Source organism: Nanorana parkeri, unplaced genomic scaffold (assembly GCF_000935625.1).
Source record: "Nanorana parkeri isolate BGI_ZX_2015 unplaced genomic scaffold, ASM93562v1 scaffold172, whole genome shotgun sequence".
Taxonomy (NCBI): Eukaryota; Metazoa; Chordata; class Amphibia; order Anura; family Dicroglossidae; genus Nanorana; species Nanorana parkeri.
Window position 1 is genome coordinate 1,944,380 of NW_017306440.1, and position 14,698 is coordinate 1,959,077.

Here is a 14,698-nt window from a genome sequence, read left to right on the forward strand (position 1 = left end):
GGGGGCGGGTACAGCTGGCTCTGCCTCTACATAGGCAGAGCCAGCTGTCAGTCACGCAGCTGGGCGGATCCCGGCACAATTGTCGGGATCCGCTTCAGCTGCGGCGTCTCAGTATACCGCGAGCTACAGCTCGCGGTATACTGAGCCTAGGGTGACGGGAGGATGCTAGTTTGTGTCCTCCCGTTACCTTAACCCCATAGTTCTCCTTTAAGGTACTTGAATGACTTTTAAGATTTAACTCCTGAGTTTATTGTCACTTTAATTTAAAATGTTCCGCTTGTAACATCGCATTATGGCCAACAGATGGGGCTGAGGAGCATAGAAAATAAAAACCTATTTCCTATGTTCCTTTAGCGCCATCTAGGGGCCATAATGCAATACTACCAGCAGAACTTACAAAATGAATTCCACTTTTAAAGAAAAAAAGCTAAAGAGCTTGTGTTTGTGCACATCTTCTCACAGAACAAACGTTCACAGATATTTGCAGGGCAAACAAATTGTTTATAAATCAACTCCATGGTATGTGTAATGTGCTGACAGAAAACGAGTTGACAATAAGTTATCTAAAGCCCAAACTTTTTTTTTTTCCTTTTGAATTGGATTTGGAGGGCAGATAAAAAGGGGGATCATATTTTGCCCTGGCCTTTAATTATGATGGGGGTTCATAGCTGGCCAAATTTTTGTAACGTGCCATCATACATTCTTGGAAACTTCCAGCAAACAGAGCAGCAGCTCGCTAACCATCAACATGTCAGCAAACACAACATTAGACTAAATATAACTGAGCTTCTAAATCTGTGCCATCATTCACGGTGCAAACATAAAATATTTAGACAGAGACTCCGCTGAAACTGAGACAGTGGAGCAAACAAATCTACTTAGACAATTTCACAGACCATTTTCCCGAAAGCCAGTTAGTGTAAGTGCGCGGGAGCGGAGGCGCTGAGGCTTCCTGAATGCAAAATTGAACTGATATTGCAGAGACATGTTGAAATCAGTTCAGTGTCTGCTACATTATTCTGCTCCAGTGAGATGTAGAAGAGAGTTGAGCAATACACATCACAGGTGAAACGAAATTCAATACAGATCATTGCAACCTCATTACTCTTCGGAGTATGTCACTCTGGATGTCTTTATAGTTTGTTAGGATTTCACAGATGTAGCACAGTGCTTAGAGACTGGAGAACCGTTCAGGTAATGGTGAAGGGGACAAAAGGAAGCAAAGAGCCTTTTATTAAAACCTGGTTTAGTACAAAATCGCTTAAAGTATATATTAACCCTAACAGTGAACTTTTCTTTGATTGCTCCTCTTTGGTCTGTTAAAGGAGAACTATAGGGGGTCAGGGCTTTTCCCCATAGTTCTTCTAAGGGTAACGGGAGGACACAAACTAGGGTCCTCTTTTGAACCTATTGAAAAAAAAACAAAAACACTTCAATGGCATATTTAAAGGAGAACTATGAGGCGAGTGAAAATCACTCATTCTCATAGTTCTTGCTGACCTGTGACAGTAATGTTGGGATCCCTGCCGGCTGCGGCGGTCTCAGTATACCGCCAGCTGTAGCTTGCGGTATATTGAGCTTTGGGTGACGGGAGGACAGAGTAGGAGATAATAGGACAGATTGGGGTAGGGAGTTCCAGGGGATGGGAGACACTCTGGGGAAGTCCTGGAGGAGAGCATGAGAGGAGGTAATGAGGGAGCTAGAGTGCAGGAGGTCTGGAGAGGAGTGGAGAGGACGGTTTGGGTGAGGTTGGAGATGTAGCTGGGGGCAGAGTTATGGATGGCTTTGTATGTTGTGGTTAGTATTCTGAATTGTATTCATTGGGCAATTGGAAATATTAGCTGATAACTTCCTTTGCTAACTGTTATCATTAAGTATTTTCCCCAGCTTTCTCTGTAGAGTATAGACAAACATTGCCCTATGTTATGGAGAAGATAAAAGGGAGAGGCATTAGTAGTCCTAAAGCACTTTGGGGTCTATTTATAAACAGCATCACAATACATTCAAACTGCAAAAAAATATTTGCTAATTTTTGCCATTATTCGCACAAAAGAAATGTTCACAGATATTCGTGGAGCCCTTTGCCCTGCTAAAGTCTGTGAACATTTCTGTTGTGAGAATAATGGCTTGGCTCCATTCATTTCAATGGAAACGCTCAAAAACGCATGTTTGCTGCGTTTTACTTGCGTTTGCTCATTCACATCAATATGTCAAAATAAAAAAAAACGCAACTTGATTTATGCGCATAAAATGCAACAAATACGCGAGTAGAAACGAGCAAAAACGCTGTCGCCTAGGTGTGAACCCAGCCTAATGTATGTTGGAATGACCACTAGTAGTCTCCATTGGGAGGCCCGTGTGACAGGGTGACAACAAGGAGCACAACTGGGAAGCAGGGACAGAGCGCTGTTACCCCATAATAGGAAGTCCTTGTACAAGGACCCTTGTGGCAGGATCACCAGGTACTATTTTAATGAACAATACATATTTAAAAAAATCTCAGATTTAATCTATAATATATGAGATTTAATGATTGGGTTTACATATACTTTAAGGTCTTTGATATTTTATTAAAGTGAACTTTCAAGCTCCTAAATGGTCACTTTTTTCCTTCCTTTTAGAGGAAAATTAGAAGTTGACATTCATATTAGATCCTTATCTTGAGGTGGTACACCCCAATGATTATCAGACCTCTTGACAGTATTTGGAGTGGAGGAGTGGAGTGCCGGCAGTGGGAAAAGGTGCCAGGCATAGGAGATACACTCTAGAAACCTGGTTGAAGTTGTATAGGATGTATCTCCCACCCCCAAGCTCCTCAAGTTATTAAAATAAACAAATTGTGCATTAATCATTGTTAAAGCATAGTCCATACCTTGTCTGAGTCCATATAAGTCTGTGGCAGGGATGAAAGCATCATGATTGTACTTTTCAGCGCATACACTTGGACGTTCAGGTTGGTGAACACCCTTTTGATTACTCAGCTGTGGATCCAAAGGACAAAGTAAAAGAAGTCTCCAACATTCTAGAAAACCTTCAAGGAGAAATGAGCCATATCACGAAAGAACAGGAATATCAGCGGGTATGGTTATGCATGCGATTTCTGTCATGACTTGGTGTCTTTTTCAGCTCAAATATAGAATGTTGTTAGTCTTTGAGTGTAATTAAAGGCTAATGGCAGCACATCTACAGATTGGGGACGTTTATGGCGTGCGCTCCATTTGCTTTTAAATCTGGCCATTGCAGGTTGATTGGAATGTTTCTGGCGCAGCAATGCATTCGGTCACATTGCGTTTTGTCTGCATTTCTCTCATGTAAAGAAGTACAAGAGGAAACTGGCTGTGTAGAATAGGAAGTGTATCCAAAACTTGTTTTTATAAAGCGGTGAGGGATTTGGAATATTAGACAGTATTGTATTGCTCTCTGCGTCCCCATTAGAGAGATTTGTTCTCTGTATTTGTCAATGGAACCAAAAGTGAGGTATAAAATCCAAAATGTTGAGTTGTCGCCACAACATGAGTAGAAGGGAAACTTCCTGTGGGACAGGAAGTGAAGGGAAATACCCCCCATTGGACAAAGATAGCGTGAAAAAAAAAACTGACGGGTTTTAACCATCCCCTACTTTTTTCCAAAATGAACAAAATGATTTTAGGTACACTTTAACCACTTGAGGATTTTAAACATAAGAAGTCAACAAATTTTCTAAGATGTATCTCTCACGTCTGGGTCCTCTTTCCCTGCCAACACTCCCCCCACCACTATTATTGGCAGCTACCGGTTGTCAAAATGACAGCCAGTAATCGTTTGTATTACACAGAAGGAGCAGCTGTCAAAATGGAGGTGCTTCTGTGTAAAATGACACTTGTCATTGAGTATATATATTGAGTCAATGTATCGTATACTGCATGTAGGTGTCACCTTGATTTGCATAGGACATCTACTTAGGAAACCTAACAAGTTAAGCCTTTTTCTAAATAAAATGTATTCCTATTGAACTCCTTAACCCTAATCAGTCCTAAAGTCCTTCCTCCACTTCTCCCTTAGCTAATCATTTTTTTTTAATCACGATTATTATTTCATTTTTTTCATTGTTATTTGTTTTGCTTGTTACTTTTTATAGCGTGACATAACAAGAAAATGCGCAAAATAAAATAAAAAAAATGTTTTCATTTGTAAATAACTTTGTCATGCTTTGTACCAGAAACGTAATTTTAGTGATATTTTCACTGCCGGGTGTTTTTTTTTTTTTCTTTTTACCTCAGGGCGCTAGACAATTTTTGCACCTTTTTTTAACTTTTTAATAATTTTTCGAATACAGCTTTCAGAGTTTGTGAAATACCCCCCAAACCCATACATTTTTAATTTAAATGTTATTTAATTTAATTGATTGATTGATTGACTTTCACCAGGGGATGACAAGCCCCATGATAACAGTATATCCAACATTTGTGACATGTCTTCTTTGGAGAAACTTCAGGGGTCTGTTTAAAGTCGGCTTCCTTTACTGTAATAGAGAAAGCGATTGAGTCCTCAATCTCCTTCTCTTCTATGGCCCTAAACTTGCTATTGGTCACAGAAGTGCTTAGAGTTCCTCTGTGTTCAACTGAAGGATGTAGTAAACATATCAAATATGTTTACAATGTCTTTCTGTATGACTGAACAGAGAAGTACTCTGCACTGAGTTCCTCAGTGTTCAACTAAAGGATGTAGTAAAGATGCCAATCACGTTTACAATGTCTTTCTGTATGAATGAACACAGAAGTACTCAGTACTGAGTTTCTCTGTGTTCAACTGAAGAAGGTAGTAAACATGCCAATCACGTTTACAATGTCCTTCTCTATGAATGAACACAGAAGTGCTCAGTACTGCTCATTCAAAGTTATTTAGTTGCTGGAGGTCTGTACAGCTATATGGTTTGTCTGCATCTTACATTGTTATTCATTGTCGTCCTCTGGTTTCCTATTGGCCTTTGTTGGCTGTCAGTCAGAAGCAGAGCACCCAGATTGGTACTTAATGAGTGGATAGCTGACTAACCGCCTGAACAAAAGTGTGTTATTAGGGGTAAATGATTAACTTATTATGCTTGGTATCCATGAATTGTCCCAGTAAGGGAGTGCACCATCATCCCTACACACTTAGAAAGTGCCAACAAAAAATATTTTTTGGAAACTTTTGAAGTACATTCATATCAATCTAGACCAGGTTAATATCCTATACTGACCAGTGTCTAGATGTATACGATTGTACCTGCAAAGTCACAAATAATCTTTTTTGTTGGCACTTTCTGTTGTTTGGGATAAACCACTTTTTGTCACAGAGCTTACAGTGTTGTTTTCTGCTTACAGTATTACTTGTTTCCATTTCAGGAGCGAGAAGAATATTACCGACAGAAGAGTGAAGACATGAACAGCAATGTTTTATGGTGGGCTATTATTCAAACCCTCATCCTCACCTCTGTTGGCATCTGGCAGATCAAACGCTTAAAAGATTTCCTCATCGCCAAGAAAGTTGTATAACATTTCTATTAACTTTGTTAGCCAGATGAGCCTCTTCTCTGATCACCCCCACCCCCCCTCCCCTTCCAGCACCAATCTTGGTTTTACTTTTTTACTGTGTGTTTATCACCCTTCCTAATAAACACACAATCCATACCCCATTCACACTGAGTGTTTTGTAGCGCAATTTCCACTCAAAAATTGCTCAAATATGAAGCTCAATGTAGCTCATTGTAGCTCTTCCAATGCATTTCAATGGAGATGTTCACATCTTGCCACTCAGTGTCGCCTGTAGTTTGTAGCTCAAGCTTGTCGCTCAAACATAAGCTATATTTCGGCGGATTTCGAGCGATTTGGCCCCAATAGACTGCCGAAAGAAGTGCTACATAGCATGACAAAATGTGCACTGTAGCTCAATGTCGCTCAAAGTCGATCAGCTCAAATCAGTGCTGAAAAAGCTTGTAGCTCAGTGTGAATGGGGTCTAATAAGAGTTCCCTTATTGTACACTTGGGTGGTCTTACTCGACAAAGGGAGGGGCTTACTGGACCTCTAGGGGAGGGGCTTTGGCAGAACCTTCACTTTTAAAATGAGTTGACTGGTTCAATTTAATTGAACCTAATGGGAGCCTTTTTGGTCAATGCAAAATTCTAACAGGTCCCCCCTCAAATCTGGAATTAAATGTATTTTTCTTGTGTGACCCCAGAATGATAAAGGATCATTTCTTTTCATAAGATACAAATAAACTGTTTGTGAAAAAGGAAACCAGTATATGTGTGTTTTTAGGCTAAAACATCCACCTTGTAAAAGTTTGTAAACAAAGGTCTAATGATGAAAGGGCCTAGGGCAATTCACAACCCTAGTGGAGAGAGCCTTGAAAGGGAAAGAGGGAACCCTTTCCTTTCAAATCATACACCCAGCAATTTGGAAATCCATTAAGAAATGGTAGAACTAGATACCAGAATACCCTCCAGGTACCTTTTGGAAAAACAAAGAATTGGATTTCCCGAAGGAAGCTGTGGTACATGAATAAACCCAAACCGCTTTAAATACATCCAAACAGTAGCAAAATTATATTTGCATTTAAAAGACAGGCAGACCCCACCTTAAGCAAAAAGGAAGGCCTAGGTCTTAGGACAACATTACCCTTGTAGAGAATCAAAAAGAGATCTTTACTCTAAAACTCTCCAGGCTTTCCTAAGATGGAGACCGGAGTCCATGGCACATCAATCCTATGACATATTAGTTCTATGCCAGCCTCCCCCTAGTGACAGTAGCGGACCGTGATTATATGGTTGCTTTGTTTACTACTATCAGCTAACCAGGAAGAGACTGAGGAATCACCATGACCGCCGCTACGCTTCCTACTCTGCTGTCCAACAGAGCAAAACCACCACTCCTCAGATGCATCAGCAGCTGTGCTGGTCACCTGTCTACAAGCCTTAAACCCAAAATTATAATTAGAGATTGTGGCATTCACTGATCTACACATAGAGGCCACACATGGATATCGGAGTCATCAGAATCTTGGAGAGACCCAATTTATTATCTCTCCCATACCCCCCGGTTCTTAAGGCCTGTTTAAGGAAGAACTCAGAGCATCTACAAAATTAAACCTTGCTGAGGGGCTACCACCACACTGCAGGGTTTAACTGCTTGTTTTAGTCTATGGTCTAAAATAAAAAAAAGATACACGCACCCAGGGCCGGATTTCCCACAAGGCCAACCAAGGCCCGGCTTTGGGGCAGCAGGGAGTAGAGTGGCAGCAGGGGTGTGGAATTCCTATCTCCTGACGACCGGGACATGCAGTTGTTTTCTACATTTAGCCCTGCTTTGGGCAAGCAGAGCCAAATGTACAGCGGGGAAGCCGCCACTTGTTTTGATCTCAGAGATGTTGCCAAGATCACTTGTATGCAGCCTGAAAGTCTGCCATTCTCCATTGGGGGGTTTGGCGGGTAGGGGGGCACTTTGAGGAACCTGGCCTTGGGGCAGCAGAGAGACTAAATCCGGCCCTGCCAGCTCTGGCCGAGGAATGTCCTTAGGTCTCCTCACGTCCAAAGCAAATTAATGGACATGATGACGTCACAGGCCCGGGAGAGAAGAGGCTGCAGGGACCGGTCTAACAGTCAGGAGGCACCAAGAATCAGAAGAGTATATCTTTTTTATTTTAGACCCTAGACCAAAACGAGCACTTAACCCTTGCAGTGCCAGGGTAGCCCCACCACAAGGGTTAATTTTGTAAATGTCCAGAAGCTCTTTAAACGTATTTTACATTTCTCTATGCAACCCGCTTTAAATATTTTTTTTTGCAAACCATATTGTTATTTTGGTTGGAATGTTTTGTTAAACAAAATGAATTTTGAAGCAACTTGAATTATCCACAGATTCATATAGTAATAAACATTTTCAAAAACTAAAATAAATGTATAAGGCATATACATGTATACCTGTACTAGGTATTTAAAACATTTAATTATGTTTTAGAAATAAATACAGAAATAAAATTATAAGAATAAAAATAAAAAATAAGGGGAAACCCTGCATGCAGCACCTAAAGCAGCAGTACAAATAACAGATAAAGGGTGCAGAACTTTACTACATATAATAAGAATAAAAATGTTGTATGTGTTAATTGTAATAATATAAAATAAAATAATAATAATGGTTTTCAGGTTCCAATAAATATGTAAATACTCACAGGTAATGTGGTATGCACTGACAACTATGAATAGCCTTTCTTACCGCTGAATACCAAACACAACACAGTAGACTTTATCTGATCCTACATTCCCCTCTAGTGTAGAATTAGGAAACTGCAAGCTAAAAGAAAACGTCAGTTTATAGTATAATGAACAGAACACATTAATCTGTGATGATGAAAGTTTAGAGTTCCACATATATTTTTATAATCTGTTAATCTACTATTCTGGGTTTTCCAAATTTGAATTAATCTGAAAAATACCACCAAGGCACACCAAGCATGTTGGATTGTGTCCCCAAAACAAGTGGACCACATATGTGTGGACCTACTGCCATGCTGACGCCATTCCACATATTCTATAGCATTAGGTAGCATTGTGGCATTCATCCAACCGGTTTATCTAAAAAACATTGGAGCACCCCTGTCAAGGCACCAGCACCCAAAGTTGACAGCTATACCCAAGGTGAGATTATGTGTGTTACCTTACCCTTTTAACTCTTTTCCTGATCACTTGTTCAGTATGGGTTGAAAAAAAAATCAAGACTACTTATTAAATACACTTTATTAATAACACAATCTTCCTTCCATACTTCATCATCTATCGAAGATTAAAAATTAGCAAACAAATGCTCCTCAAATCATCACGCTGTTGCCCCCAGCCCTAGTCCAACTGATGCTAATAAAGGTTAGTGTTGTTGCAATTGGACTACAAGAGTCTAGAAGATTCTAACAGTCCGAGGGGAACTCCAGCCATATTTGTTTTCAGGGTTTCTATAGAGTGGGGTTCTAACCTCTGTAATACGTTTATTGCTGTTTTTATCCTAATTGGGGAGATTTGGACATACATTTACTTATTGTTGAAGTCAATTACCATGTGTCTGTTTTTCAACTGAACTTCGTAGTCTATGTACCTTCTTGTCCCACTGACACAACTAGAAATATATTTGATGTAATATTTTGATGTAATACTGTATAATGGCTACTAGATGGAGCTGAGGAGCAAAGGAAAAAAGTTTTTTCCTATGCTCCTTATCGCCATCTAGTGACCATAATGGAGTATTATATTAAAATACATTCAACCTGAAAAAAAAAAAGATTTAAGGAATTTTTTATTGTCTTTATTCAGACAAAACAAACATTCACAGATATTCACAGTCAGAAGGTAGCTGCAAATTGTTTATGAATAGAATCCCTTGTGTTTCAGGTGAACTGATAACATTGCTATACCAATTCACAGGACACTCAGCATTAGATGTTTGTGGAAGTGCCTATGAACTGGTTTTAGCACAGCTGTGATTAATTAGAAATGAAGACAGCAGCTTTTATGCCCAGTGTCCTAGCAAGGTTTATTTATGGGGACACAGATGTAGAGTGTTGGGTATGTGCTGACCTTCCTTCCGACCCTGCCTTCCCTCTCTGTCAGCAAACCTGTCCTCTCTCACCCTGTGGCGACCAAAGGGCCCTGGTGCAAGATTTTATCTTGGGCCCCCCTCCCAAAACGGGGGGGACGGGTGCGCAGTATCAGATCACACTGGCCCCCAAACCCACCCCCCGGTGGTCTCTATGTTGCAGTAGCGTGCTGGACTTACATGAGACCCTGCAGAGCACACCATAGATCCTGCATAGCCCACCTGAGACTCTCAATGGTGGGCTCTGTAGAGCCTCAGGCGGTCTGGTCGCCGGGGTCCCTTTCCCTGTACCTCCTCCCAACTCTTCTTACCTGCTGCTGCTGGGGCCCAGCCTCCTCCACCCCCTCCCCTGTCACCTCTGCAATGCCGCCCCTGGTACAACTGATAGCCATGTAAGGGGCCCCCCAGGCTGACCAGACCCCGCACATGGGTTCCCAGCCATACCAGCCTGATGGCAGTGTTCTATCAAAGTTTGTGACTACGTTAGAATGTGTAACCGGTGACGTGGTCACACGTTTTAACGTAATCCCGCCCAGTGAAGCATTCCAACGCTTTGTCAGCTGTTCCAGGGCAGATCGGCATCGCAGATGGTATGTGCAGGAGAACTGATCTGCCCTGGAACAGCTGATCGGTCCTGAAATGTCACTTCTATCCAACTCTGTGACTGCGATCTCACATTCCACTGCACTCACAAAGTCGGATAGAAGTGACATTTCAGGACCGATCAGCTGTTCCAGGGCAGATCGGTTCTCCTGAACATACAATTTGCGATGCCAATCTGCCCTGGAACAGCTGAGAAAGCGTTGGAATTCTTCACCTATTTGCGCTCACACATTCCACCGCCGAAAAACTGGACGGGATTACGTTAAAATGTGTGACCATGTGACCGGTCACACTTTCTAATGTAGTCTAAAACTTTGATAGAACAGAGGTCCTTTATGTAATCATTTAATCAGAGAAATAGATTGTAATAGGGAACAGTACAGTGTAATGTTCCCCACTATAATCCACTTGTCTAATTAAATGACATAACAGCACACAACCCTCGCCCGCTCCCCGCTCGAACTCATCCAGCCAGAGCCTCACAGCATCTCAGTCCTCAGACAGATGGTGTGTGCACGGGGCAGGTCCTGTGACTCACTTCTCCTCACCCAACGTCTGTTACTATGGATGCGGCTGGGAGGTGAGTCACAGGACCGGCCCCCTTACCGAGAAGCCCGTCGGCAGTGCGGGGCCCCAGTGTTCTAACACCGGGACCCTGCACTGCCCCATATTCCACCGGGGGGTGCCCAGGACCGGACCTCACTGGGCCCCCCCACAGCCTCAGGATCTCCTCTGTTTCCCCAGGAAAGCTTTCCTTTCTGATTAGCTAAACCTTGAATGCAGAGTCCATTGAGGAAAGGCTACATCAGGAGAGAGGGATAGCACCGGGAATGAACATTACTAGTATAAATCAATGAAAATGTATTGAAATGATCTATGGCTTAAAACAGCAGCTTCTCTCTCAGCTCCATCCACCTTCACGCTCCTGGACTATTACCATTGCGGAAAGGCTCCAATAAGTTTAGACTTCTGCTCCTTACATCACCAACCCTGAGGCGGAATACCCTGGGCTCCAGTTTATAATAGTGCTGGCCTACCTGGATTTCCTGGAAGCTCTTTATTGTGTGTTGGGTGCACTTGCACACTAGAGCCTGTGTATTGGTTGGTGCCTCTAGAAAATGTGGCCCGCTATTTGTTACTTATAATTACTGGTATTGGAGTCCTCATGACCATATAGAACATTGTAGTGCAATTATCTCATGGATGGGCCCATCTTTTTGATCTCCCAATTCAAGATGTTTTCTAATACTAAATATAGAAACACAGTGACATAAAAAAGTACAGGCATTGTGGAACCACAAGCAGTACCACATAGGTGTATCTCTCCCCCTCTCTCTCTCCCTTGTACAATAGTATTTGCTGGACAGACGTTTTTGAGGCATCCTCTGCCATAGGAATTCCAGTTTTCTTGAGATACTCGCTAATTAGGCTCTGTGTACTGAGCGTTTTGATGTGCATTTTGCAACAGCAAAAAGTTACCCAGCACATTCACCAGCCAGCATGCCAAAAAAACTTGTCTAACCACTAAGGTTAAAAACAGAGGTTTTAGATACAAATCTTCTGCAGAATATGTGAAAGCCGCACTGCCTCGCCAAGGTACTTCTGTGTAGTGCGGTCCTAACTCTAACATATGAGAGTCTCCATCTTGGAGCACATGTAGCAAAAAATTTAATTGGGTACAGGTTCGCCAGGAGGCAGCCCAACCTCCTTAAAGGCACAGGGATACACAAGGGACCCCGCACATCACAACGGCATCTGAGACCCTTAATGTATCACTGCACCAAATCAGTCAAGCAAAACATGTGCATTTTGGTCGCACAAAGTTTCCCATCAAAATCCATGGGACTAAAAAGCGCTGTAAACTGCCAAAAAGAGAAAAAGTGGGGCATGGACCATGGACCTTAATTTTTACAAGCTTATATCTGATACACTGCCTGGCCAAAAAAGTCACACACTCTAATAATTTGTTGGACCGCCATTAGCTTTGATTACGGCATACATGCGCCGTGGCATCGTTTCGATAAGCTTATGCAATGTCACAACATTTATTTCCATCCTGAGTTGCATTCATTTTTCTACAAGATCTTGTAGTGATGATGGGAGAGTTGGACCACTGCGTAAAGTCTTCTCCAGCACAAAGATTCTCAATGGGGTTAAGGTCTGGACTCCATGATGGGCAATCCATGTGTGACAATGATGTCTCACACTCCATGTAGCACTCTCTCACTATTTGAACCCAATAAATCCTGACAATGTCATTTTGGAATACGTCGGTGTAATCAGGGAAGAAAAAATTAATTGGTGGAAACACCTGGTCATTCAGTATATTCAGGTAGGCAGCCGACTTAATTTTTTGGCCACATAACGGTGCTGAACCTGGACCGTGCTGACCAATGAGAAGCACTCCTTGCTAAGAAGCGTTTCTCATTGATGAGTGGAGTCAAGCGCTCTTCTCATTGGTCAGCGCAGTCAAGTGACCGTGCTGAGCAATGAGTGCTAGCCATTTGCAAGCGAAATTCAACATCCAGAGCGCAGGTCTGCTCTATATGGCAGTGCAGGGAACGTATAGTCACTGGCACTGGCGGAGGGGAAGGAGCTTTCGCCCAAAGGTAAGTATAATAAGGGAAGTAGACGGGGCCGGATAGGAGGAGGTAATTTACCTGGGAAAAGGGAATTACCCTCTAAATCCAGGTGGTGACTTTTTTGGGGGGACAACAGATTTTTGGGACCCATTCATACTTGTGCATTGTGGCAATGCATGCTAAAATGTGTGCCCTTGACAGGAAGTATGCATGGCTACAGAACATGTTTCCCTGTTTCCTTAAAATGAGAGAGGTGTTCTGTGGTCCATAGATATAACTGGGAACAATATTAACTCATAACAGTCAGCAGGAGCAGAAACAGAAAGTTAGGAGCAAATATGGTAAGTTAATTGTTCATGTCTTATATAGATTTTAAGGCATGCTAAAATAACTCTTGTGGATAATGGCTGAAATCCACTCTAGCAAGCCTTAAAGTAGATGTAAATCCAAACTGAATGATATAGAATTTGCTAAAGCACTGGGTATCATAAAGAATAATAAAACACACATAAAGAAACCACATAAAGATTTGACATTTCTTACATAGAATGCATGTTTGCACACTTTCCCTTACTTTGAAGTAGATGCCTCTTTGTTGTATCTCAGCACTGCTGATTTTTACAACCTCGTTGCAGCCATTTCCTGCCTACAACACAGGAGAACAATTGGAAATCAGGCACAGAGCTTGAGACTCCATACAGTCGTGTGAAAGAGTAAATAGAAATTGTTGACTTTTTCAACATAATTGAACAGGCAAATATTAGTTCTTCAGTCCCACAATGCCCACAGATAAAGGTGATATAACTGAATAAAATGACACATCAAATTGACATAAAATATTCATTCATAATCTAAATTAATGTTATGGAAAAAGTGATGACACCCCTAAATCTACCACCACTTCAAATCCATGAAGTTAGAATCACGTGCTCCAGATTAGATGCCAATGATTACAACTTTCTTAAGGTCCCCACACACCTTACGATACTCATACGATAATCGCGGGAAATCCCGTGATCGTACGATTATCGTAAGGTGTGTGGAAGCTGTGCGACCTCTACTACTGTAAGGTCGCACGACTTTAAACTTACGGACATGTTCGAAAACCCGCCGAGCATCGTACGATGTTCGGCGGGTTTGTGGCATGTTCGTACGATAAAAGCCGCACGGGCCGGTGTGCGCAAGTGCACACTGCCCGTTCGGCATTGCGGTCATCGGTAGCCCGCCCCACCGGGGGCGTGGCTTGCGATCATCGCAAGTACGATCTGCCTATGCAAGATAGGCAGATCGTACGTTTTTTTAAGTACCTTACAACCATCGCAAGACAGAAGTCTTGCAATGGTTGTAAGGTGTGTGCCAAGCCTTAGGAAGTATGCAGAACGAACCTCTCCTACTTAAACCTCAGATATCTAGGGTCTGGCCGGTGTTCTCTTTGATAAGTGAGATCAATAGAGCATATAGGCAAAGACCAGGCCTTACGGTAACAGCAGACATGTTTGGTACAAATCAAAGAAGGCATTTCAAGAGAAGAATGCCATACCAACTGTGAAGCTCAGTGGTGAAAATGTTACAGTTTAGAGTTATTTGCTACTTCAGGACCGGGGCAGCTTACAGTCACCCAGTCAACTATGAATTTGCATTGTATCATAATTGAGGATTAACCCGAAATGGAGCTTTCAACACATTATTGGTTATTATTATTATTATACAGGATTTATATAGCGCCAACAGTTTGTGCAGCGCTTTACATTACATTACAATATACATTATATTGGTCTGAGGCACGTTAGCAAATTCACCAATGAATGGTTTAACAAGAAGAAATGGAGGGTTAAGGACTGGGCTAGTCAAAGCCCCGATCTAAATCCTATTGAAATTTTGGGGAATTTGAAATGGGCAGTTCACATGAGGAA

General features: G+C 42.0%; 1 protein-coding gene across 1 annotated transcript in view; it reads left to right on the plus strand.

Moving 5' to 3' along the window:
• LOC108785637 (transmembrane emp24 domain-containing protein 11-like) overlaps positions 1-5,513 on the plus strand; it is a 13,371-nt gene extending 7,858 nt beyond the window's left edge. Inside the window, exons 4-5 of the mRNA XM_018554753.1 lie at positions 2,933-3,079; positions 5,364-5,513. Coding sequence (XP_018410255.1) covers positions 2,933-3,079; positions 5,364-5,513 — 297 coding nt within the window. The remainder of the gene's footprint in view (positions 1-2,932; positions 3,080-5,363) is intronic.
• Positions 5,514-14,698: the final 9,185 nt, after the last annotated feature.